This window comes from Lepus europaeus, chromosome 12 (genome assembly GCF_033115175.1).
Source record: "Lepus europaeus isolate LE1 chromosome 12, mLepTim1.pri, whole genome shotgun sequence".
Lineage (NCBI taxonomy): Eukaryota > Metazoa > Chordata > Mammalia > Lagomorpha > Leporidae > Lepus > Lepus europaeus.
The window spans coordinates 93000712-93023337 of record NC_084838.1 but is presented as its reverse complement, the minus strand read 5'-3'; the positions used below and the strand labels follow the sequence as shown (position 1 = coordinate 93023337).

At 49.8% G+C, this 22626-nt stretch overlaps 1 protein-coding gene across 1 annotated transcript; it reads left to right on the top strand.

Annotated features, from left to right (window-relative positions):
• Window positions 1-18293: 18293 nt before the first annotated feature.
• Window positions 18294-19982, top strand: LOC133771064 (tuberin-like). Its single transcript, XM_062206790.1, has 2 exons — window positions 18294-18421; window positions 19595-19982. Exons 1-2 carry the CDS (start codon window positions 18294-18296, stop codon window positions 19980-19982), a joined length of 516 nt encoding a protein of 171 aa, XP_062062774.1.
• Window positions 19983-22626: the final 2644 nt, after the last annotated feature.

The following is a 22626-nucleotide window of genomic DNA, read 5'->3' as shown; positions in this document are numbered from 1 at the left end:
AGGCACTCCTGGTGTGGGATCAGCTGTCCCAAGTCTCAGCTTAACCACTGCACCACAACCACACCCCAGATACCATTTCCCTTACATTTCTTACCATGTTATTTGAAAACTGCGGGAAAGCCGGCTTCCTTACATTTTCTAATTTTCACATTGAATGATCTTGAATGAACCAGTTAAATGATGCCCACCAAATGGCAAAAAAAAAAAAAAAAAAAAAATCCCAGCCCCCATTTTTAAGAAGAACAGCAAATTAACTTGCTGCCAACCAAAAGCAGCTAACACCACGTACTAGAAGTTGGAGCTTGTAGTTCTCAGATTCGGTGAACGTTTATGTGGTAAAGGCGCACACAGAGGGAAAGGCAGACAGGTGAAGACAGAATGGCGTGGGTGGTTGGTACAGGGGATAAGCCACTACTTGGGACACCTGCACCGTTGAGTTTGAGTCCTGGCTCCATTCCAGCTTCCTGGCTTTTGGCTCTGTCCTGGCCCAGTCTCAGCTGTTGCAGGCACTTGGGGAGTAAACCAGGGGACTGAAGATCTCCCTGAGCCTGTTTCTGAATCTCTCTCTCTCTCTCTCTCTCTCTCTACATATATATATATATATCCCTCCCCCTTTATATATATATATCCCTCCCCCTTTATCTTTCTCACTGCCTCTCCCCCTCTCTTTCTATCTATCTCTATCTCCCCCCTTTATCTTTCTCTTTCTGTCTCTCCCTGCCTCTCTGTGTGTACCTTTGAAATAAAAATAAATCAGTTCTATAAAGTGTTTAAGCCAGAGAACGCATTCTACTCTAGAAGCACTGTGCACACATGAGCCTGTGATATGTTAGTGTCCTGTTGTGCCTTGCTGGAATTTAACTTTGTCTTTCTACAGGTTTGGCTCCGTGGGAACACTCAGGAAATTCCTTTAAGAATAAAACCTCAGTTTTGGATGTTTTTTTTCTTTAACTCTACTGCCATCTAGTGTACAGAAACGAGAATGACAGGCTCTGTGAAAACTAGCCGGTACTGCTGTCTTAATCTGGAACCCGGGTTGGCTCTCACAAGACTGGGTTGCTACAAAAGAGCAAGCCTGGACCCCTGAATCTTTCTGACTCTCTGTCTTGCCACGTGGTTCCTCTGCACGCGGGCAGATTCGCGTTCTACTTGCTTCTCCATCGTGCTGTGATGCAGCCAGGGGCCTCGCCAGGACCTCGGTGCCGTGCCGCTCGAACCCTCCATCCATTGGGTTCGTGAACTAAATAAACCTCTCCAGCGCGTACGTTATCCAGCCTCGGGTATTTGGTTATGATCACAGAACACAGATGACTACAGAGACCAGGAACCTGGAGAGACCACGAAATGCAAAGGGAAATGTCACTCAACAGAGGAACCAAGTTTAAAAAAGAGGAAAGGAAAGAAATGCAGGGATCATGGTCTCTTGGTTGTCCCCTGATTTGCTCCGAGAGGGACCCCGGGGCCAGCCCTGCGGGCGGTGGCAGTCACAGTTTCAGCCCTCCCCCCACCCGGCCCCCACCTCTAGCACACGCAGGCACACAGGGTCCTGACGCCCCAACCTGCTGCTGTCACTCCCTGGCTGTTCCCGCCTCCTTTCCTGCAGGACAGGGTCCGATTTGCTGGGCTTGCTGTACAGTCACTGATTCCATCCAGCCCTGCTGACAAGGGGCTCCAGGAAGACTCCTGGTGAGCGCCTTGATATGTTCCAGAGCACACATAGGTGACAAGCACAAAGTACATCTTCACTGGGTGAGGGAACGGAGGCAAACAGGAAAGAGTGACAGAGAAGTGGAAGCAGTGTGTGATGGCATCGTGACTGTGACCCGCGCCTCGGAAAGGGCACGTGTTCATTCGCAGGCCACTCCCTCACCTTTGGCCAGTACATCCCTGCTATGATGAGTACTTCTTGGAAATTATTGACCTTGGGTGCAGCACTGTGGCATAGCAGCTAAAGCCGCCACCTGCAGTGCTGGCATCCCATATGGCTGCAAGTTCGATTCCCAGTTGCTCCACTTCCCACCCAGCTCCTGCTGATGGCCTGGGAAAGCAGCAGAAGATGCCTCAAGTCCTTGGGCCCCTGCACACACATGGAGACCTGGAAGAAGCTCCTGGTTCCTGGCTTTGGATCGGCGCTGCTCCAGCCATTACGACCATCTGGGGAGTGAACCATCGGATGGAAGCCTTCTCTGTCTCTCTCTCTCTCTGCCTCTCCTTCTCTCTCTGTATAAATCTGACATTCAAATAAATAAATTTTTTTAAGGAAGAAAAACCGAATCCCGCTTAGCCTGGTTGTAGAATTGGGGACGCTTTTCTGTATTTCTCTGCGACCCTTAGCTTCGCGAGATGCAGATGGATGGCAGTGAAACCCACAGAGCACCTCCCAGCTCTCTGGGCCAGCGCCGTAGCTTACCCAGCCCGCCCGCCTTCCTGACTGGCCCACAGAGGATCTTCTCCCACACTTCCACCAGCCAGCCGGGCCTGGAGGACAGTTTCCAACCCACTGTCCCAAGGAAGACACGGCCTGTGACTGGGGAGAGCAGGGGTTCACAGGCCATGGCTCTGTGGCGGGCCGGGTCCTGGGGTGGAGTGCGCTGGGCCTATCCTGATCCCTGTCCTGTAAGCAGACAAAGCCCAGCCCACTTGGGCAAACGCACAGCTCAATGTCTGCTCCACCTCCTCTGCTGATGCCCTGGGGCCCGGCTGAGTTCAGATCAAGGTCAGGAGCAGGAGGTTCCCTTCCAGTGCAGTGACCCAGAGTTCTTCTCTCAGCTTCACAAGAGCTGGCCTGGACACAGAGTTTACTGGTACCAGGTGCCCCCAGATCTCGCCTGGCAGGAGGGGACCAACAGTGAGGATCAGAGCAGAAAGACTTGGTTGGGGGTACAGGGTGGGAGAGGGCAACAAAGCTGCTACCTGCAGCACCGGCATAATATATAGCGGACGGTTCAAGTCCCGGCTGCCCCACTTCTGATCTAGTTTCCTGCTAATGCACCTGGGAAAATGGCAGAAAATGAGCCAAGTACTTGGGTCCCTGCACCCACATGAGAGACCCAGCTGAAGCTCCTGGCCCAGCCCTGGCCATTGTGGCCATTTGGGGAGTGAACAGGTGGTGGAAGAGCTATCTCTCGCTCTCTCTCTTCTCTCTTCTCTCTCTCTCTGCAAGTCTAACCTTTCGGGTAATTTTTTTTTTTTTTTTTTTTAAGAAAGACTTCATTACAGAGCAGGTGTTCAGTGCAGCAGCTAAGATATGGCTTGGGAAGCCCACATCCCATATCAGAGTGCGTGGGTTCAAGTCCTTGCTCTGCTTCCAGTTCCAGCTTCCTGCCACTGTGCACCCTGGGAGGCAGCCATGATGGTTCAGGTACTTGGGTCCCTGCCAAACATATGGGAGGCCTGGACTGGAACTGGGCCAGCCCTGCCAGACCTGTGAGCATTGGAGGAATGCACTAGCAGATGATTCTCTCCCTCCCCCTCCTTCTGTTTCCCTCTCAAATAAATAAAACTAAATTAAAAAAAAAAAAAAGGTTTCATTCCCCCAAATCACTATACAATGGCTTTTTTTAAAAATATGAACATTAGAATAGATGCACCAAAAAAATAATTTTAATTGAACACGTTTACCCTTGTACAAAATTCACTACCATGCTTTGGTCTTTCATTTTGTGCACGCTGACAATAATTTCCTAATGATCGCCCGTCCATGAAGCTGCATTTCAGAGAAACACACCTCTGGGTCACTTCTTGGCTCTAAAATTCTGCAGAACAGAATCCTCTCCTCCGCCAGTGGAGACTGAAACACACAGACCCAAACCCTATGTACACTGTGCTTTTTCCTAGATGGCATACTTCTGATAAAGCTTAACTTATACACACACAGCAAGTGATTAACAATAAGTAGAGGGGCCGGCACCATGGCACCATGGCACAGTGGGTTAAAGCCCCAGCCTGCAGCACTGGCATCCCATATGGGCGCCAGTTTGAATCCCGGCTGCTCCACTTCTGATCCAGCTCTCTGCTATGGCCTGGGAAAGCAGTAGAAGATGGCCCAAGTGCTTGGGCCCCTACACCTACATGGAAGAACCGGAAGCTCCTGGCTCCTGGCTTCAGATCAGCTCAGCTCTGGCAGTTGAGGTCATTTGGGGAGTGAACTAGCACATGGAAGACCTCTCTCTCTCAGGCTCTACCCCTCTCTTTATCTCTGTCTTTCAAATAAAATAATTCTTTTAAGAAAAACAATAAGTAGAACAATTATAACAATATACTCTAATAAAAGTTATGTAACTATGATCTCTCTCTCTCTCACTCTCTCTCTCTCTCTCAAAGACCTTTCCAAATTTTTTAATTAGTTTATTTATCTGAAAGCAGAATGGTATAAAGAGAGAAATAGATCTTCCATCTACTGGTTCACTCCTTAAATGGCCACAACAGCCAGGGTTGGCCCAGGCAAAAGCTAGGAGCCAGGAGCTCCATCCAGGTCTCCCACATGGGTACAGGGGCCCAAGCACTTGGGCCATCTTCCACTGCTTTCCCAGGCCATAGCAGGGAGCTGTATCTGATATGGGACTGCTAGCTGTGCCGCACCACAATGCCAGCCGCCTCAAAATATCTTATGATGCTGTCCTCACCTTTGCCCTTGCAATGACACTAGATGCCACAATGTCTACAAGATAAGATGCCACCAGTGGCCTCCTGCCCTGTGATCAGAGGCGGCTCATCGAGCTGGGCCAGTGCTGGCTGCCCAGGACTGACTAATGCTGCCAGAAACGAAACTGAAGAGAAGGGAGGATTGCCATGGGGAAAGCCATGGCTGCTTGCTTCCACCACTCCTCCCAGAGCTGCAGCCCAGACGGCATTAATAGAACTCTGGCATAGAAACCGGGATTCAGTGCCTTACAGAATATGGTGTTTCCTAAACAGCACTCTGACCTCAGAATCAGCCCTTAAGGCATTCTGGTCTGGCTGAAAAGCCCATGAGAGCATTTCAGGCATGGAAAGCCAAGACACTGTGGCAAAAATAAAGTCCTACATGAAGGTCTCTGGGAGTGAGATCCCAGCAGAAAGAACGGGCCATCAAAGAAGGAGGTACCTTTCTCTGAAGGGAGGAGAGAACTTCCACTTTGATTATGGCCTTGTCTAAATAAGGTTGGAGTTTGTGAACTCAAGAGGCTTCCATAGCCTTGGCAGCTCATGACAAGAACCTCGGGTGATCACTGACGTCATAAATAAGAGTGTCAATTGTTAGGCCGGCGCCGTGGCTTATCAGGCTAATCCTCTGCCTTGCGGCACCAGCACACCGGGTTCTAGTCCCGGTTAGGGCGCCGGATTCTATCCTGGTTGCTCCTCTTCCAGGCCAGCTCTCTGCTATGGCCTGGGAAGGCAGTGGAGGATGGCCCAAGTCCTTGGGCCCTGCACCCGCATGGGAGACCAGGAGAAGCACCTGGCTCCTGGCTTCGGATCAGCGCGACGCGCCAGCCGCAGCGGCCATTGGAGGGTGAACCAATGGCAAAAAGGAGGACCTTTCTCTCTGTCTCTCTCTCTCACTATCCACTCTGCCTGTCAAAAAAAAAAAAAAAAAGAGTGTCAATTGTTAAATCAACAACAGGAGTCATTGTGCACTTGCTCCCCATGTAGGACCTCTGTGCTTAATGAAGTGTACTATGAGAATTAATCATAAAACTTGTCTTCAAACAGTACTTTATACTTGGTGTGTCCATGTGGGTGCAAACAGTGGAAATTTTTACTTAGTATAGAGTTGGTTTTCTGTATATAATTAAAAATGAATCTTAATGAAGAATGGGATGGGAGAGGGAGGTGGGATGGGAGAGGGGGTAGGAGAGTGGGTATGGGGGGAAAGAACCACTACATTCCTAAAGCTGTACCTATGAAATGTGTACTCATTAAATAAAAGCTTTCTTAAAAAAAAAAAAAAGAAGAAGAAGAAGAAGAATATGGCTTTTATCTTGACCAGGCAAATACCTGACAAATTAAAAAAAAAAAAATGCAACCTGTACTCCTGTGCCAGCTTGACCCATGTGACCCAAAGTCAAGTCTGTCAAGCTGGATCCGGGGTCTACTGGTCCAAGACTCGTGCATGAGGGTGAAACCATCAGGACCAGCGTTGGCCCAACTCCGGGACACATTGAATCAAACCTGATTTTGCAGCAGACACTGTTTATTTTTGCTTCCAGAGGCAGCACTCAAGAAGCAACTCCAGGCTTCTTGGGTTCCTCTCCTTAGTACTAGAATTTATTTAGGAAATTGGAGTGACCACGTTCTCCTGAAACTCATAGCCCCATTTTATTTTTATTTTTATTTATTTGGAAGGCAGAGAGAGCTAGCAAGAGACAGAGTGATCTTCTAGCTGCTGGTTCACTCTCCAAATGCCAGGCTGAAGCCAGGAGCCAGGAACTCCATCAGGGTCTCCCACATGAGTGACAGGGACCCAAGTACTTGAGCCATCACGTGCTTCCTATCGGGTGCCTTCAACGGGGAGCAGAATGAGAACGGCAAGCCAGGCCCTGCGACACAGGACACAGGCATCCCAACCTCATGTCCTTGTGACACCGATGCTGACGTTAAACTGCCTTCACTTCCTGCTCTCCAGATAACTGGATCCCCCAGAACTCACAGATGTCTGTGAGAATCAGTCGCTGGTTACCCCTCCCATGTTCCCAAGCAGAAAGAGAACTCATTGTGTCCACCCACCCACGCAAAAACATTCCCTTTGCAAACAATGATGTGTTTTAGCTGCCATGTCCTAGATTGTTCTAAAAAGAGCAGCGGCAGAGGGAACTAGAACAGATGAGTCAAGTCCAGCCTGGGAGTTGCCTCCACCAGCCTACAGGGGTGGGCGGGACATCTGTGTTCTGAGTCACTCCATTGGTCTGGCAGGGACCTGTCATTAGCTCTCATCAGCCTTTGTGCTGCACCTGCAGGCTCCAGAGCCAGCGCGCCGTCCTGAGCCTGCAACCATCCCTGCTTCCCACTCCCACCCACACTCCAGGTATCTTGTGGTCACCATAACTAGTTACGCATTGCCTGTAGCCCTAGAGAGCTTTGAAGTCTGTGTTTGGAAGAAGGAGTCTGCAGAGGTAACAGCTGTGTGCCGTGCGCTAGGCCAAGCAGGAAGCAAGTAGCCATAAAAAAAAAAAAAATCTAAGTGTTTCTGACCTTGGTTCTCTGTTGCCCGGAAGGGTGCAGATTTGGGGGATGTTGGCTTCTGTGGGGAAAAAAAAGTGAAAAAGAGAAGCAGACTTTTCTGGAAAACTGTTGAAGTGGTTTTTCCAGATAGAAGCTTTTGGATTCATGAGTCACAAAAAGGTGAAGGCGAAAAGGAGTCTTGGATGACTGACGGCAAGAGCTACGATAATTACGGTAGAGCCCAGTTGAGCAGTGCCCTGTGCCTTTCCCCCGGGACTTGTGTGGGCAGAGGTAACTGTGTCGGCAGAGTGTAAATGCCCACGCTGACTTAACAAGGCAGCCATGGTGAGGCCAGCGCCGTGGCTTACAGGCTAATCCTCCACCTTGCGGCGCCGGCACACCGGGTTCTAGTCCCGGTTGGGGCGCCGGACTCTATCCCGGTTGCCTCTCTTCCAGGCCAGCTCTCTGCTATGGCCCGGGAGTGCAGTGGAGGATGGCCCAAGTCCTTGGGCCCTGCACCCCATGGGAGACCAGGAGAAGCACCTGGCTCCTGGCTTCGGATGAGCGAGATGCGCTGGCCACAGCGGCCATTGGAGGGTGAACCAATGGCAAAAAGGAAGACCATTCTCTCTGTCTCTGCCTGTCAAAAATATAAATAAATAAAAATTAAAAAATTAAAAAAAAAACAAGGCAGCCATGGTGAGCAGCTCACCCTTTCAGACCCCAGGCTTTGGAGTGAGTCAGAGGTCAGATCTTGGGTCTAGAAGTCAGAGTTGTGTGCCTTTGAACAAACCTCCTACCCTCTCTGAGTCCCAGGTCCCAGACCTCTATAGAAGGAACAATGGTAGCCTTTGTCCCAAAGGGCAGGGTACAGGTAGAATGAGAGAATGTGTGTCCCCACAGCAGTACAGGTCTTGGCACATGGAAAATGCTCTACGAAATGAACAACCTAAGTACCCATCCGCTGATGTTTGGACAGTGTGGTACATGTGTACCACAGAATGCCATTCTTGTCATTTGCAACAACATGGATGGAAGCCATTATGGGGTGTTTTTTTTTTTTTTGAGATTTAATTATTTTATTTGAAAGGCAGAATTACAGAGAGGCGGGGCGGGGGGGGGGTCTTCCATCTGCAGATTCACTCTCCAATTGGCCACATCGGCTGTAGCTGTGCCGATCCAAAGCCAGGAGCTAGGAGCTTCTTCCGGGTCTCCCACACGGGTGCAGGGGCCCAAGGACTTGAGCCATCTTCTAATATCTTGCCAGACCATAGCAGAGAGCTGGATCAGAAGTAGAGCAGCCAGGACTTGAATCAGTGCCCATCTGGGATGCCGGCACTGCAAGCAGTGGCTTTACCTGCTCCACCACAGTGCCAGCCCCAAGAAGCCATTATGTTAAGCAAAATAGGTCAAACACCAAAAAGATAAGTAGTACATGATCTCACTCCTACGTGCGCACTCAAGTGAAAGGTGCTATGGTAGAAGTTGGAAGTAAAACACTACTTAGACTGGAGAGAGCAGAGTGGAGGGAGGTATAAGTAAAGATGGTAAATGAGTTCTTAGAAGTTCTGGTGATGGGCCGGCGCCGTGGCTCAACAGGCTAATCCTCCGCCTTGCGGCGCCGGCACACCGGGTTCTAGTCCCGGTCGGGGCACCGATCCTGTCCCGGTTGCCCCTCTTCCAGGCCAGCTCTCTGCTGTGGCCAGGGAGTGCAGTGGAGGATGGCCCAAGTCCTTGGGCCCTGCACCCCATGGGAGACCAGGAGAAGCACCTGGCTCCTGCCATCGGATCAGCGCGGTGCGCCGTCCGCAGCGCACCTACTGCGGCGGCCATTGGAGGGTGAACCAACGGCAAAAGGAAGACCTTTCTCTCTGTCTCTCTCTCACTGTCCACTCTGCCTGTCAAAAAAAAAAAAAAAAGTTCTGGTGATGGAGCAGGCATTTGGAGCAACAACTAACTCACTGCCTGTGACGCCCACGTCCCCTACCACAGTGCCAGATTCGAGTTCCGGTTCCTTTGCTTCCAGTCCAGCTCCCTGCTAATGCAGCTGGGAAGGCAGAAGATGGGTCCGCATCACCCATACGGGAGCCCTGAAACTCTCCAGACTACTGGCTTCAGCCTGGCCCCGGTCCCCAGCCATTGTGGGAATCTGGGGAGGAACCAGCAGGTGGAAATCCATGCAGCCATTCCAAGTGGTGTCTTAACCACCAGGCCTGAAGCTTTCCCTAAGATACTCTCTCGAGAGCGTTAATCCCATTCATGAGGGCTCCACTCTGGGCCTAATTACCTCCTGAAGTCCCACCTCTCAACACCACCGCCTTGGGGGATGGAATTTCAACAGACAGATTTGAGAGGAGGGCACACATGAAAGTGTAATCTTTCAGAGCCAGCACAGTGCAGCAGCCCGGGTTTGCAACACCAGCATCCCAAAAGGCGCTAGTTCGAGTCCCGGCAGCTCCACTTCAGATCCAGCTCCCTGCTAATGGCCTGGGAAAGCTGAGATTCAGCTCCCATTTGGGGAGTGAGCCAGCAGATGAAAGTTTCTCTTTCTCTGCCTCTGCTTTTCCCTCTCTGTAACTTTGCCTTTCAAATAAATAAATCTTTAAGAAAAAGAAAATTAAAAAACATATAACATTTTGAAGAGTTGCGTATTTCAAAATAGCAAGAAGAAAGCACTTTGAACACTCCCAACTCAAAAAAACTATAACCATTTTAAGTGATAAATGTGCTGGGCCGGTGCTGTGGCATAGCGGGTAAAGCCACCGCCTGCAGTGCCAGCATCCCATGCTGGTTCATGTCCCAGCTGCTCCACTTCTGATCCAGCTCTCTACTGTGGCCTGGGAAAGCGGTAGAAGATGGCCCAAGTCCTTGGGACTCTGCACCCATGTGGGAGACCTAGAAGAAGCTCCTGTCTCCTAGCTTCAGACCAGCCCACTTCTGGCCATTGTAGCTGTTTGGTGTGAACCAGCAGATGGAAGATATCTCTCTCTCACTCTCCTCTCTTTCTAAGATTTATTTATTTATTTGAAAGTCAGAGTTATACAGAGAAGGAGAGGCAAAGAGAGAGAGAGAGAGGTCTTCTATCAGCTGGTTCATTCCCCAGATGACCGCGACGGCCGGAGCTGCACCAATCCAAAGCCAGGAGCCAGGAGCTTCTTCTGGGTCTCCCATGTGGGTGCAGGGGCCCAAGGACTTGGGGCATCTTCTGCTGCTTTCCCTGGCCATCAGCAGGGAGCTGGATGGGAAGTGAAGCAGCCAGGACTCGAACCAGCACCCATATGGGATGCCGGCACTACAGGTGGTATCTTTACCCACTACGCCACAGTACTGGCCCCAGATCATGTTTAAAAAGAATATCTGGGCCGGCGCCGTGGCTTAACAGGCTAATCCTCTGCCTTACAGTGCCGCAAACCGGGTTCTAGTCCCGGTTGGGGCGCAGGATTCTACCCCGGTTGCCCCTCTTCCAGGCCAGCTCTCTGCTATGGCCCATGAAGGCAGTGGAGGATGGCCCAAGTGCTTGGGCCCTGCACCCGCATGGGAGACCAGGAGAAGCACCTGGCTCCTGGCTTCGGATTAGCGAGATGCGCCGGCCGCAGCGGCCATTGGAGGGTGAACCAACGGCAAAAAGGAAGACCTTTCTCTCTGTCTCTCTCTCTCACTATCCACTCTACCTGTCAAAAAAATAAAATTAAAAAAAAAAAAAGAATATCTGATGCTGGGTACTGCAGATAGAAAGCAGTCCTGTTTAGCTTACAGCTTTGGAAGCTGAAAGCCCAAAATCAAGTGACGCCATCTGTTCTAGCTCTGGTGAGGCCCCTGCCAGCGGCTCACAAAGCAGTAGAGGAACAGGAAGAGAAATGGCAGCATGCAGTAGAGGCCTAGGGCATGGAGAGCCTGTGCTTTTTATAACAACCCACTCTTGAGGGAAGTAGCCAGGGTCCCTGACAACTACAGGAGTGCCTTCTGAGAGCAGCGACCTAATTACCTCCCATTGAACCCCACCTCGTAGAAGTCTCACCGCCTCTCCACATCACCTTGCTGGCCACCAAGTTTGCAGTACATGAGCTTTGGGGGCACTCAAACCATCTCCAACCCGTAGCACGTGGCATCTTTATAAATCATTAGTCTGGTTTAGGCAGTGTGAGCATGCGGAAAATCAGAAAAAAAGCAATTAATATTTTAATATACATGATTGAATTTAAATAATAAGATTATTTTTTAAAAAAAAGATTTATTTGAAAGAGTTACAGAGAGAAAGGGAGAGACAGAGAGTGAGAAAGAGAGATGAGGTCGTCCATTCACTGGCTCACTCCTTAGTTGGATGCAAAAGCTGGGGCTAGGGCTGGGCCAGGTCAAGGCCAGGAGCCAGAGATTGTTCTGGGTCTCCCACATGGGTGCAGGGGCCCAAGCACTTGAGTCATCTTTTGTTGCTTTCCCAGGCATATTAACAAGGAGCTGGATTGGAAGTAGAACAGCCAAAACAGTGGCTTTACCTACTCCGCCACAGCAATGGCCCTGATAATCAGGATTTCTAAAATGTGTTTTCCATCAACACAAAAGATTCTGACCCCCTGAATGCCTAGAAAGTAAATTCACGATTCAGTATTTGGTTACAGAGAGGATACCAAGAACCAATGCTGGCTCTGTCTTTCGTTAGTCACATGGCCTTTACCACGTCCCCAAACCTCTCTCACCTCCATCTCCCTATTCATATAATGCAGTACAAATCTTTGTCTAACTTATCCCCCAAGGCAAAAGCGAGAGCCTTCATAGCAAGCAATATATCAAACACACACATTAGAAGTCTTTCTCGGCCGGCGCCGTGGCTTAACAGGCTAATCCTCCACCTTGCGGCGCCGGCACACCGGGTTCCAGTCCTGGTTGGGGCGCCGGATTCTATCCCGGTTGCCCCTCTTCCAGGCCAGCTCTCTGCTATGGCCCGGAAGTGCAGTGGAGGATGGCCCAAGTCCTTGGGCCCTGCACCCGCATGGGAGACCAGAAGAAGCACCTGGCTCCTGGCTTCGGATCAGCACAATGCACCGGCCGCAGCGGCCATTGGAGGGTGAACCAATGGCAAAAAGGAAGACTTTTCTCTCTGTCTCTCTCTCTCACTATCCACTCTGCCTGTCCAAAAAAAAAAAAAAATACATACTTGGAAAGGAAACTTTGTATCATACCCTAAAGGAAAAGCCAGTATCACAAATAAAAGATACACATAAATATAATGGCAAAAAAGACCCAAAATACCTAAAATTTAATTTTTTAGAAGATTTACTTATTTACTTCAAAAGCAGAGTTACAGAGAAGCAGAGGCAGAGAGAGAGAGAAAATCCTCCAACTGCTGGTTCACTCCTCAATTGGCCACAAAGGCTGGAACTGGGCTGATCCAAAACCTGGAGCCAGGAGCTTCAACTGGATCTCCCATGTGGGTGCAGGGACCCAAGGACTTGGGCCATCTTCTGCTGCTTTCCCAGGCCACAGCAAAGAGCTGGATTGGAAGTGGAGCAGCTAGGACTAGAGCTGGCATCCATATGGGATGGCCAACATTGCATGTGGCAGCTTTACCCACTATGCCACAGCGTCAGCCCCTAAAATTTAATTGTTGCATAAATATAAAATAAACAATTAAAGCAAATAATTATAAATATATCGACCTATAAAAAATGGCCATCCCAAAATAAAGTATTCAATGAGAAGAATTGAACTGTTCTTTACTCCCTCAAGAAAAGGGATGTTTGGCTTCATTTTCTTTGTGTTCTGCATACAAATAGGGAAACTGAGTCCCTGAAAGGCAGACGATTTGCACAAGATAAAAGTAAAAAAGAGGCAGACCTGGAACTAATACGGGCTAGGCAGGGAGTTAATGAGAGGCAGAGGAACTGGGAGGCTTCTAGCAACTTCTGCACTGCGCCCTACAGTGCTAAGAACATCCCCTTAGGCACCAACTCAGCGCACTCACTTTCCCATAATGCACCTGGGCTTCCTCTACCATGAGGAAGACACCTTGACGAACACATTTATGCTAGCTCTACATGGAGATGCCACAGAAACCTTCCCAGAGATCACCGTGTTCTCTGAACCCCACCCAAACTCCACCTTGTTTGTACATTCATTGAGGACACTACCCCCTACTCAATAAAGGAAACAGCCCAACTGGGGTGGGCGTGCGGCTGCTCACACCTCTGCTTGTGAACTTCCTGCTTTGTCACTCAGAAACAAGAACTTGGAGCATACAGAGCTGGGGGGGGGGGGGGGGGTGGCAATTGCCACAACAGAACTGCAGTTTGAGACCACTGAGTCCCAGGTTCTGAGAGGTGGGGATCTCAGGAATGGAGACTCCAAAAAGGAACAGTGACTTTTAGGGACATGAGAATGAACGGCTTCTAGAAAGCCTACAGGCATTCAAGACACTCACCTGCTAAAGCCTGCCTGAACGGCAGCAGACAGAACTGTGAACCCAGATCTACTAGGTCAATTTGGTCAGGGGGATGTGTCCTTTACCTATGCATTCCCTATTCACTCCCAGGAAAGCCTTCTTAAAGTTAATTAGTAGCCTTCTTTTGTTTTGGTAAAGATTTATTCATTTGGAGGGCAGAGAGAGAAAGAGAGAGACAGAGACAGAGAGAGACAGAGATACCCACAACAGCCGGGACTGGACCATGCCAAAACCAGGAGCCAAGAAACACCAGGTCTCCCCCATAGGTGGCAGTAACCCAAGGACTTGGGCCATCTTCTGCTGCTTTCCCAGGCATATTCGCAGGAAGCTGGACCCGAAGCAAGCGGTGCTGCTCTGGTATGGTATGTCAGCTTCACAAACAACAGCTTAACCAACTACACAACACCACCAGCAGCAGCCTTCTTCCTAATGGCCTGTTTCGCAGAGACAATGCCTTCCGTGTCTCTGAAGGTGTTTTTAGGCAATCATACTCTAATCTCCAACCAGTAAGAAATTTGCCCCTCCTCCCACTTACTTATAGCCCATCATTTCGAGGTAAGGCAACGTAGGCTCAATCATAACTTATAACTAGAATTTGATCACTTTGGAACACTTGCCAAGACTCACTGGAACTCACTGGGCTTGTGTCTCCTGGGCACTCAAATTCTGCCCTCAATAAGCTCCTTTTAACCCTTAAAGTAGATCTGGCTTATTTCTGTTGACACATATGAGAGTTGAACCAGGGAACAAGAGCTTGGTGCAAGGTAAGATAAAATATAGAAACTCTGACATCAGAATGACCAGCAAAGCCATGTTCCCACCTGCCTGGGACTTAGTCTCTCAGAGCCTCCATTTTCCAACTCAACTCACGAATTATGGGAGGACCACAGGATAATCAGATATATGCAACGTGCCGCCCAGGATTGCTTCATCGGTACAAGGTCCCTTCCTTCCTCTCCCGCCTGTGTCACAACACGACCTCAGCATTGCCCAATATCAGCTCTTTCTCCTTTTGAAGGAAGCTGCGAGTTCATTTTCTCGGAAGAATCCAGCCCTGATTTCTCCCCATCATGGTACTGTGAACAGTGCTAAAAGAACTCCACCTGCTCCGGGGAACAGGTCCACTGTCCAGTGCACATCAAGATGATCGGTGACACTAGTCCTTTTGGAAAAGAAAAGCTTTATTATGTGGCAAACCAGTAAAGGAGACAGGGGTTGGGACCCACATCTGTGTCTCTCATCAGGCATCTCGGGCAAGTTCTATGGGCTGGGTAGAAAAGCCGGTGTGCAAATTGGAGGAGCTTGGAAGAGGATGTTTATGACGAAGTTCAGTAAGATGGGGCTCCGGCATCGGGTCTCCTTGGTCAACAGACCCCTCACTTCTGAAAGGGCCCTGGCTTCTTTGGTTCTGCAGGGTGCTTGTTTCCCTGGTGTATGACTTGCCGTTTGGGGCTCTGTGCTCTGTCATGAATCTGAAGCAATCCTCCTCAGAACACAGGGCTGCCTCTTGGCTTCTTTGGGGATGAAGATGGCCTGGAGGGGACTCTAAAAAACCTCAGGATGACCCCCCAGCTGTGAGCAGTGAATGGAAGACTGCAGGCTCTATCGGGACCAGCACTATGGCCCAGCACCAATCATAGCTACCTGACCCAGCAAATACCCAGAGACCACCTAAGAAGTCTGACCCACGGGGACAGGCACATAGCATTGGAGGGGAGAGGAGGTGAGCGGACCATTCTCTGTGGTGACAGTGTGAGAGGCACAGGTGTGGGGGTGTAGGAAATATCTGAGAGCAGGGTGTTCGGTGTCCATGGAAAAAAGAAGTCTGAGGTTTGGGAGTGGTGAGAGGAAGGAAATTCAAGCTAGGCCATCTCCATGGCAACAGGAAGGGATACAGACCATCCTATCACGTGGAGGCTCCAATTAATTGAGGGACAAATTCAAAGCATGTGATCTACCCTCAGCTTGGCACCGGTGGGGGAGGGTGGGATTGGAGGGACTAGACCACCTAACAGAAATACAGGAAGGTTTCAAGGTTGCCAAGACAATACAGAGTCCAGTCAAGCAGTGGAGAGCCACAGTTGTCACTTTCAGGCATACCTAGGAGTCCATGAGTCCTCAGCAGAAATCCAGATGTTTCTGGATTCTCTGAGATGCTAAAGAAGACAGATGGCAAGTAAGCCTAGAGATTGTCACAACTGGCCGGCGCCATGGCTTAACAGGCTAATCCTCCACCTTGTGGCGCCGGCACACTGGGTTCTAGTCCTGGTTGGGGTGCCGGATTCTATCCTGGTTGCCCCTCTTCCAGGCCAGCTCTCTGCTATGGCCCGGGAAGGTAGTGGAGGATGGCCCAAGTGCTTGGGCCCTGCACCCACATGGGAGACCAGGAGAAGCACCTGGCTCCTGGCTTCGAATCAGCGAGATGCGCCGGCCACAGCGGCCATTGGAGGGTGAACCAACGGCAAAAAGGAAGACCTTTCTCTCTCTCTCTCTCTCTCTCTCTCTCACTATCCACTCTGCCTGTCCAACAAAAAAAAAAAAAAAAAAGAGAGAGAGAGAGAGATTGTCACAACTCAGGAGGAGCAATGTGCTACTCAAGCTGAAAATCAGCCAGAGATGCAGCCAGACCTCAAGAGGGGTGCACAATGCCAGCAAGTGTAGCAAGGACAAGTCACTGAGAGTGAACTAGGGGCTGGCACTGTGGCATAGCAGGTAAGGCTGCTGCCTGCAGTGCCAGCATCCCATATGGCCGCCAGTTCAAGTCCCAGCTGCACCATTTCTGATTCAGCTCTCTGCTGTGGCCTGGGAAAGCAGTGGAAGATAGCCCAAGTCCTTGGGCCTCTGCACCTGTGTGGGAGACCTGGAAGAAGCTCCTGGCTCCTGGCTTCACATCGGCACAGCTCTGGCCGGTGCAGCCATCTGGGGAGTGAACCAGCGATGGAAGACCTCTCTCTCTCTGCCTCGCATTTTGACTTTGACTTTCAGATAAATAAATAAATTAAAAAAAAAAAAAAAAAAAAGAGTGAACTGGTATCTGATCGTCCCTGTAGATCCCCTCATCCCAGGCTCAAAAATCTCCAGTTCTATGCGCCCATCACTTTCCCAAAATTACTCTCTCCCTGCGCTTTAACAAGAGGTCTGATCACTTGTTTTAAATTCAGACTCAATCTGAATCTCAACCTGTTTCAGACTCAATCACATGAGCACCAGAAAGAATAGAGCCCAAAACAGCAAGTCAGACAACACGGGGACAAACAAAAAAACCCACCCTGCAGAACCAAGGAGGCCAGAGCTCTACCGGAACCTGATGGCCAGGGCCCTTTTTTGAAGCAAGGGGTCTGATTGACCAGGGAGACCTGAAGCTGGAGCCCGTCTTAGTAAACTTTGCCAGAAATGGCCTCATTCCAAGCTCCTCCAACTTGCACATAGGTTTTTCTACCCAGCCCATAAAACTTTCCCCAGTCGCCTGCAGGGGAACACAGATGTGGGTCCCAATCCCTGCTTCTGTATTATTTAGCCACATAATAAAGACTTTCTTTCCCCAAACGACCGGTGTCACAGGTTATCTCGTGTGCACTGGACAGTGGACCTGTTACCTGGGCGACGCCTGCATGGCCTAGCCAAGTTCCTACTCCCAACCCTAACATTGTTTCTCTTGGAGAACAGGCTCCTTGCAGTCAACAGGTCACCCTCCTGCCAACCAGCCTGAACCAGCAAAACCCAAATGACTACTTGAACCACCTTCAGAAGACTTCAAAACTTATTATAATCTGATTTCCATGCTAAACAACACTCCCGTCAGTGCCATAACAATTGGCGATCACCATGACAACCACCAGACAAGGCCAGGAAAGGACCAAAAAGGGGCGGATCCCCAATTCTGAGAAGTATGCTGCGCCCCCTTTCCCAGAAAATCCATGAATATTCTTCCCACTAATTAGCACATCCCCCTCCCCCCCCCCCCAGACCTATCCCCTCTGTGTCCCTCTATCTGTGGCTCCCCAGCCCCCAGCAGGCAGAGAAGTGGATCTGCAAGCTGAGCTCCTCCTCTCCATCCTTTGGCCGCTGAGTAAAGCTTGTATTCTTGGTGCTCAGCTTCCATTTCCTTCTTGACTTTGCAACACAGAGGATCTGATTTTGGGGTCCCTCCCAACAAGGGGTAACAAACCTACCCCTTTCAGTAACAGAACCACTGGCGATGAACTAAGCTGAAAGAGCTCACCGTGAGGCTGTGAGTCTTAGACTGCAGGGTCTTAGTCCACCCGTACAGGATGGACTGGGTCCGAGGAAAGGTGAGTGCAACGCTCGCCTGTTCCCCAGCTTCCCGATCCCGAGACAATCAGAGGCAGCGGGGAGCCAAGTCTAGTAGGAAGGACTCCTTCATGCGGAACAGTACCTTTTATAGCACAAAACTGCAGAGTCATTGGGGCAGGGCTAAGGACCAACCAATCACTTAAAAAAATCACCTTACAGGGGGATTTCTATAGGACTAGCCCTATGTCTATACACTTGTTACTAGTTTTGTTACCTCCCCTGACGTTGCACAGCCAATCAGTTTTAGTGGTAAACAACTTTGGATTCCGCCCATCTTACTTCCTCTGGGCGCCATCTTACTTGGCTCCGCGCGGCTCCATTCCGTGCAGCTCGGGCGGGGGCACCCAGGGGCAGCTGTGCATGCGGAGCCCCCGGGCCGGGCCTGGCCTGGCCGCGCCGCGCCATGGCCACGCTCACGCCCCGCATTAGACCTGGCATTAGATACAATGAACAAAACATGGAAGATGAAATGGGATTAAAGGCTAAAACCACAATACTTGAGTTGAACAAACCCAACTGCCTTTATTTTCAGTACTAGTACCAAGCAAAGCCTCATCTCATAAAACAGAAAGTGTATTGCCATGGGCTGAGCAGAGGAGGTTGGTTTTATGGGCAGAGAAAGACAGAAGAAGCAGAAACAAAAGAACAAAAATCAGATTTAAGCCGGCGCCGCGGCTCACTAGGCTAATCCTCCGCCTTGCGGCGCCGGCACACCCGGTTCTAGTCCCAGTCGGGGCACCGGATCCTGTCCCGGTTGCCCCTCTTCCAGGCCAGCTCTCTGCTGTGGCCAGGGAGTGCAGTGGAGGATGGCCCAAGTCCTTGGGCCCTGCACCCCATGGGAGACCAGGAGAAGCACCTGGCTCCTGCCATCGGATCAGCGCTGTGCGCCAGCCGCAGCACGCCTACCGCGGCGGCCATTGGAGGGTGAACCAACGGCAAAAGGAAGACCTTTCTCTCTGTCTCTCTCTCTACTGTCCACTCTGCCTGTCAAAAAAAAAAAAATCAGATTTATTAGGGCAGGTATTTGGCTTAGAGGTTAACATACCAGCAAGGTCCCTGGATCCCAGCTCAGAGGATCTGAGCTCAGTTCCAGTCTCTGGGTCTCGACTCCAGCTTCCTGCTCTTGTGAACCTGGAAGGCAAAAGCACTGACGGCTCAAGTAATTGGTTTTCTCCCACCCATGTGGGAGTCCTGGATGGATCCTGGCTCCTGGCTTTGGCCAGGGCTAGTCCTGCCTGTGGCAGGCATTTGAAGAGTAAACAAGTAAATGAAAGATTTCTCTCTCTCTCTCTCTCTCTCTCTCTCTCTCTCTCTCTCTCTCTCTCTCTCCCCCCTCCTTTTAACTCTCTCTTAAATTCTCAAATTAAGAAAATAAATAGATTGGGGCTAGCATTGTGGTGTAGCCAGTAAAGCCTCCTCCTGTAGCGCCAGCATCCCATGTTGGCACCAGTTCATGTCTCAGCTGCTCCACTTGTGATCTAGCTTTCTAATAGCCTGGGAAAAGCAGAAGAGGGTGATCGAAGAGAGACCTGGATGAAGCTCCTGGCTTCTGGCTTCAGTCTGGCCCAGCTCTGGCCATTGCAGCCATCTGGGGAGTGAACCAGTGGATGGAAGATCTCTTTTGCTGTCTCTCCCTCTTTCTGTAACTCTGACTTTCAAATAAATAATTAAATAAATTTTTTTAAAAAATTGGTCATTTCACAGCCTTGTATCCTTGCAGTGCAGGAAAGACATGGAAGGCCTGGTGGACACCAGCATGGCCAAGATCGTGTCTGACCGCAACCTCCCGTCCGTGGCCCGCCAGATGGCCCTGCATGCCAACATGGCCTCGCAGGTGCACCACAGCCGCTCCAACCCCACCGACATCTACCCCTCCAAGTGGATCACCCGGCTGTGGCACATAAAGCGGCTGCGCCAGCGGATCCGCGAGGCGGCCCAGTACTCCAACTCCGGCCTGCCGGTGCTGCACACGCACACGCCCGCCCACACCAAGGCCCCAGCCCAGGCCCCGGCCGAGCCGGCGCCCCCCTACGAGATGGGCCAGCACAAGCGCCTCCTCTCCTCCGTGGATGACTTCATGGAGTTCGTCTGAGGCTGGGCCCAGCACAATGAATAAAGCGGCTCGGCGGGCGCCGAGACAGACGCAAAAAAAAAAAAAAAAAAAAAAAAAAATTGGTCATTTCAGAATCACATTTCTTTAAAGATGAGGACAGAACAATGGAAAAAATAACTGGTGAATGTCAGGTTTTTTGTTTGTTTTTTACAGGTAGAGTTATAGACAGTGAGAGAGGGGGAAAGAGAAAGGTCTTCCTTCTGTTGGTTCACCCCCCAAATGGCGCTGCAACGATCCAAAGCCAGGAGCCAGGTGCTTCCTTCTGGTCTCCCATGCGGGTACAGGGGCCCGAGCACTTGGGCCATCCTCCACTGGCCTCCCGGGCCACAGCAGAGAGCTGGTCTGGAAGAGGAGCAACCAGGACTAGAACCCAGCGCCCATATGAGATGCCAGCGCCGCAGGCAGAGGATAAACCAAGTGAGTCATGGCGCCGGCCCGAATGCCAGTTCTTTTAATTGAACTTTTTTGAGTAAGGATCAAGGCAGAGGGAACTTAACTACCATGCCAGGTGAAACTGGCCTGGTTGTGAAATTGGACTATGGTCTCAAACCCCAGTTCCTGGGAAGGTCAAATAAACAGCGCAGTTTCAGTTTAGTGACGTGGAACTTTAGCATGAGTAATTCCTTCATGGTCTGCTAGGATTTCATACATGAGGTTAGCCCAGACCAATGTCTTGCTGTGATTTTTTATTTAAGACTAGGAAGACTCCAGAAGCAACTAGACCATTCAACAGCCTGTGGACATGCGTCCAAGAGCCACTGTCTCCCAGCACTTGACTCCAGTTCATCACATACCTAGAGAAGCAATTGAGGAAGTAGAGATGGAATCCTGAACAATGGGGCACATATCCAAAAGAAAGAGAACCATCCAAGAGGCTATTTTAAATTTAAAAGCTCAGATGTATTAACAGGCAAGTTCAACATTGTTTTCCCCATGGTCCCTAGAGGAATATAGGGTCTCAGAGCAAGAGTAAGTCAACTTGAAGAAAAGGCATAACTATATTCATTGGCATCAGGTCTTCAGTTTCAGGACTTTTGTTGCCTTTAACAGAATCTCTGCAACAATTGGGACCATACTATTTCCAACACAAAGCAGGCACTTACTGGGCATTAAAGAGTTGCTGGATAACACTGTGGCATAGCAGGTTAAGCTGTCACCTGCAGTGCAGGCATCCTTTACGGGAAGCTGGTTCGAGTCCCGGCTGCTCTATTTCTGATCCAGCTCCCGCTAAGGTATCTGGGAATGCAGCAGAGGACAGCCCAAGTGTTTGGGCCCCTGCACCCACATGGGAGACCTGGAAGAAGCTCCTGGCTCCCAGCTTTGGCCTGGCCCAACCCCAGCCATTGTAGCCATCTGAGGAGTGAATCAACAGATGAAAAATCTTTCTCTCTCTCTCTCTTTCTCTCTCTCTCACTCTTCTCTCTTAACTCTGCCTTTCAAATAATAAATAAATCTATAAAAAAGGAGTTGTTGAATAAATGAAATGAATGAATGACTAAACAAACAGCTAGTTCTAGTAAAGTCTAGGTCGTAACTATTAGAATATACCCTGTCACTGGGTTTTCTTAAGATTTGAAATAAAAATACTTTTGCATTACATGACATACTTTAGATTGTAAATACAAGGTCCAGGAGTGATTTAATCTAAGAGTCGCCTTGGCAGGCAGAAGCAGGGAATACTGCTAACCCGTCGTTAATTCTGAGGCTGCAGAAGCCAGGAAAGTCCAGGCTAAGCCTGACTTGGAGGAAGATTTTGGTAACAACCGCTTATGTAATGGCCTCCAGGGCCCTGCGATTGCTGTCTCCTTCTCAGTAAAATGCTATAGCCTTCTGCCAACCCCGGGATAGAAGAAGGAGCATGTATCTCCTCTGATTTTCTAAAAATGTGACACCAATCGTGGACTGAGTGGGACTTGCCTCTCTGAAACTCACGTTTAAACTCTCATAGCTTCATGTTACTAGTTGAAGGATTAAGGGCAGAGATTGGTGTAATCATAGCATCTGAGAGGTGAGCCTAGTGGGAGGTGTTCAGGCCGGTGGGGAAGTGTCCTGGGGCGGGGGCGGGTACGGTTCGCAAGAGGAGTGATTATGTAAGTTCAAGTTCTTCCTAGCTGTTTTCTGGCACACCATGTGATCATTCCTCCACACCCACCATGGCCAGCATTCACCAGATACTGGCCTATGGAAGCTGAAATAAACCTTTTCTTTCCCAAAAGGTTCCTCCCACGTATTTCAGTTAGGGTAACAAAAAGTGAACTAATACTACTAAGGTAGCTAGGAACATGTGAGCTAATTGTGTGTATGTGGGCCAAAGCCAAATGGGAATTTTTGTGTCATGGAGTAAGGAAGCCAGGCAGCCTTCACATATGAAAAGTGTTGCCTTTTTTTAATTTAAGTTATACAAGTTTCATATATCTCATATATACAGATTTAGGAACATTGAACACTTCTCCCCCTACTCTCCCTCCCACCCACACTCCATCCCTTCCTCATCCTCCCTCTCACATCCCACTCTTAATTTTTACAAAGAGCTATTTTCAATTTACTTTATAAATTAGTTAACCATACACTTAGTAAAGGAGTTCAATCAATAGTGTGAAGAGAAAAAAAAAGAAAACAAACA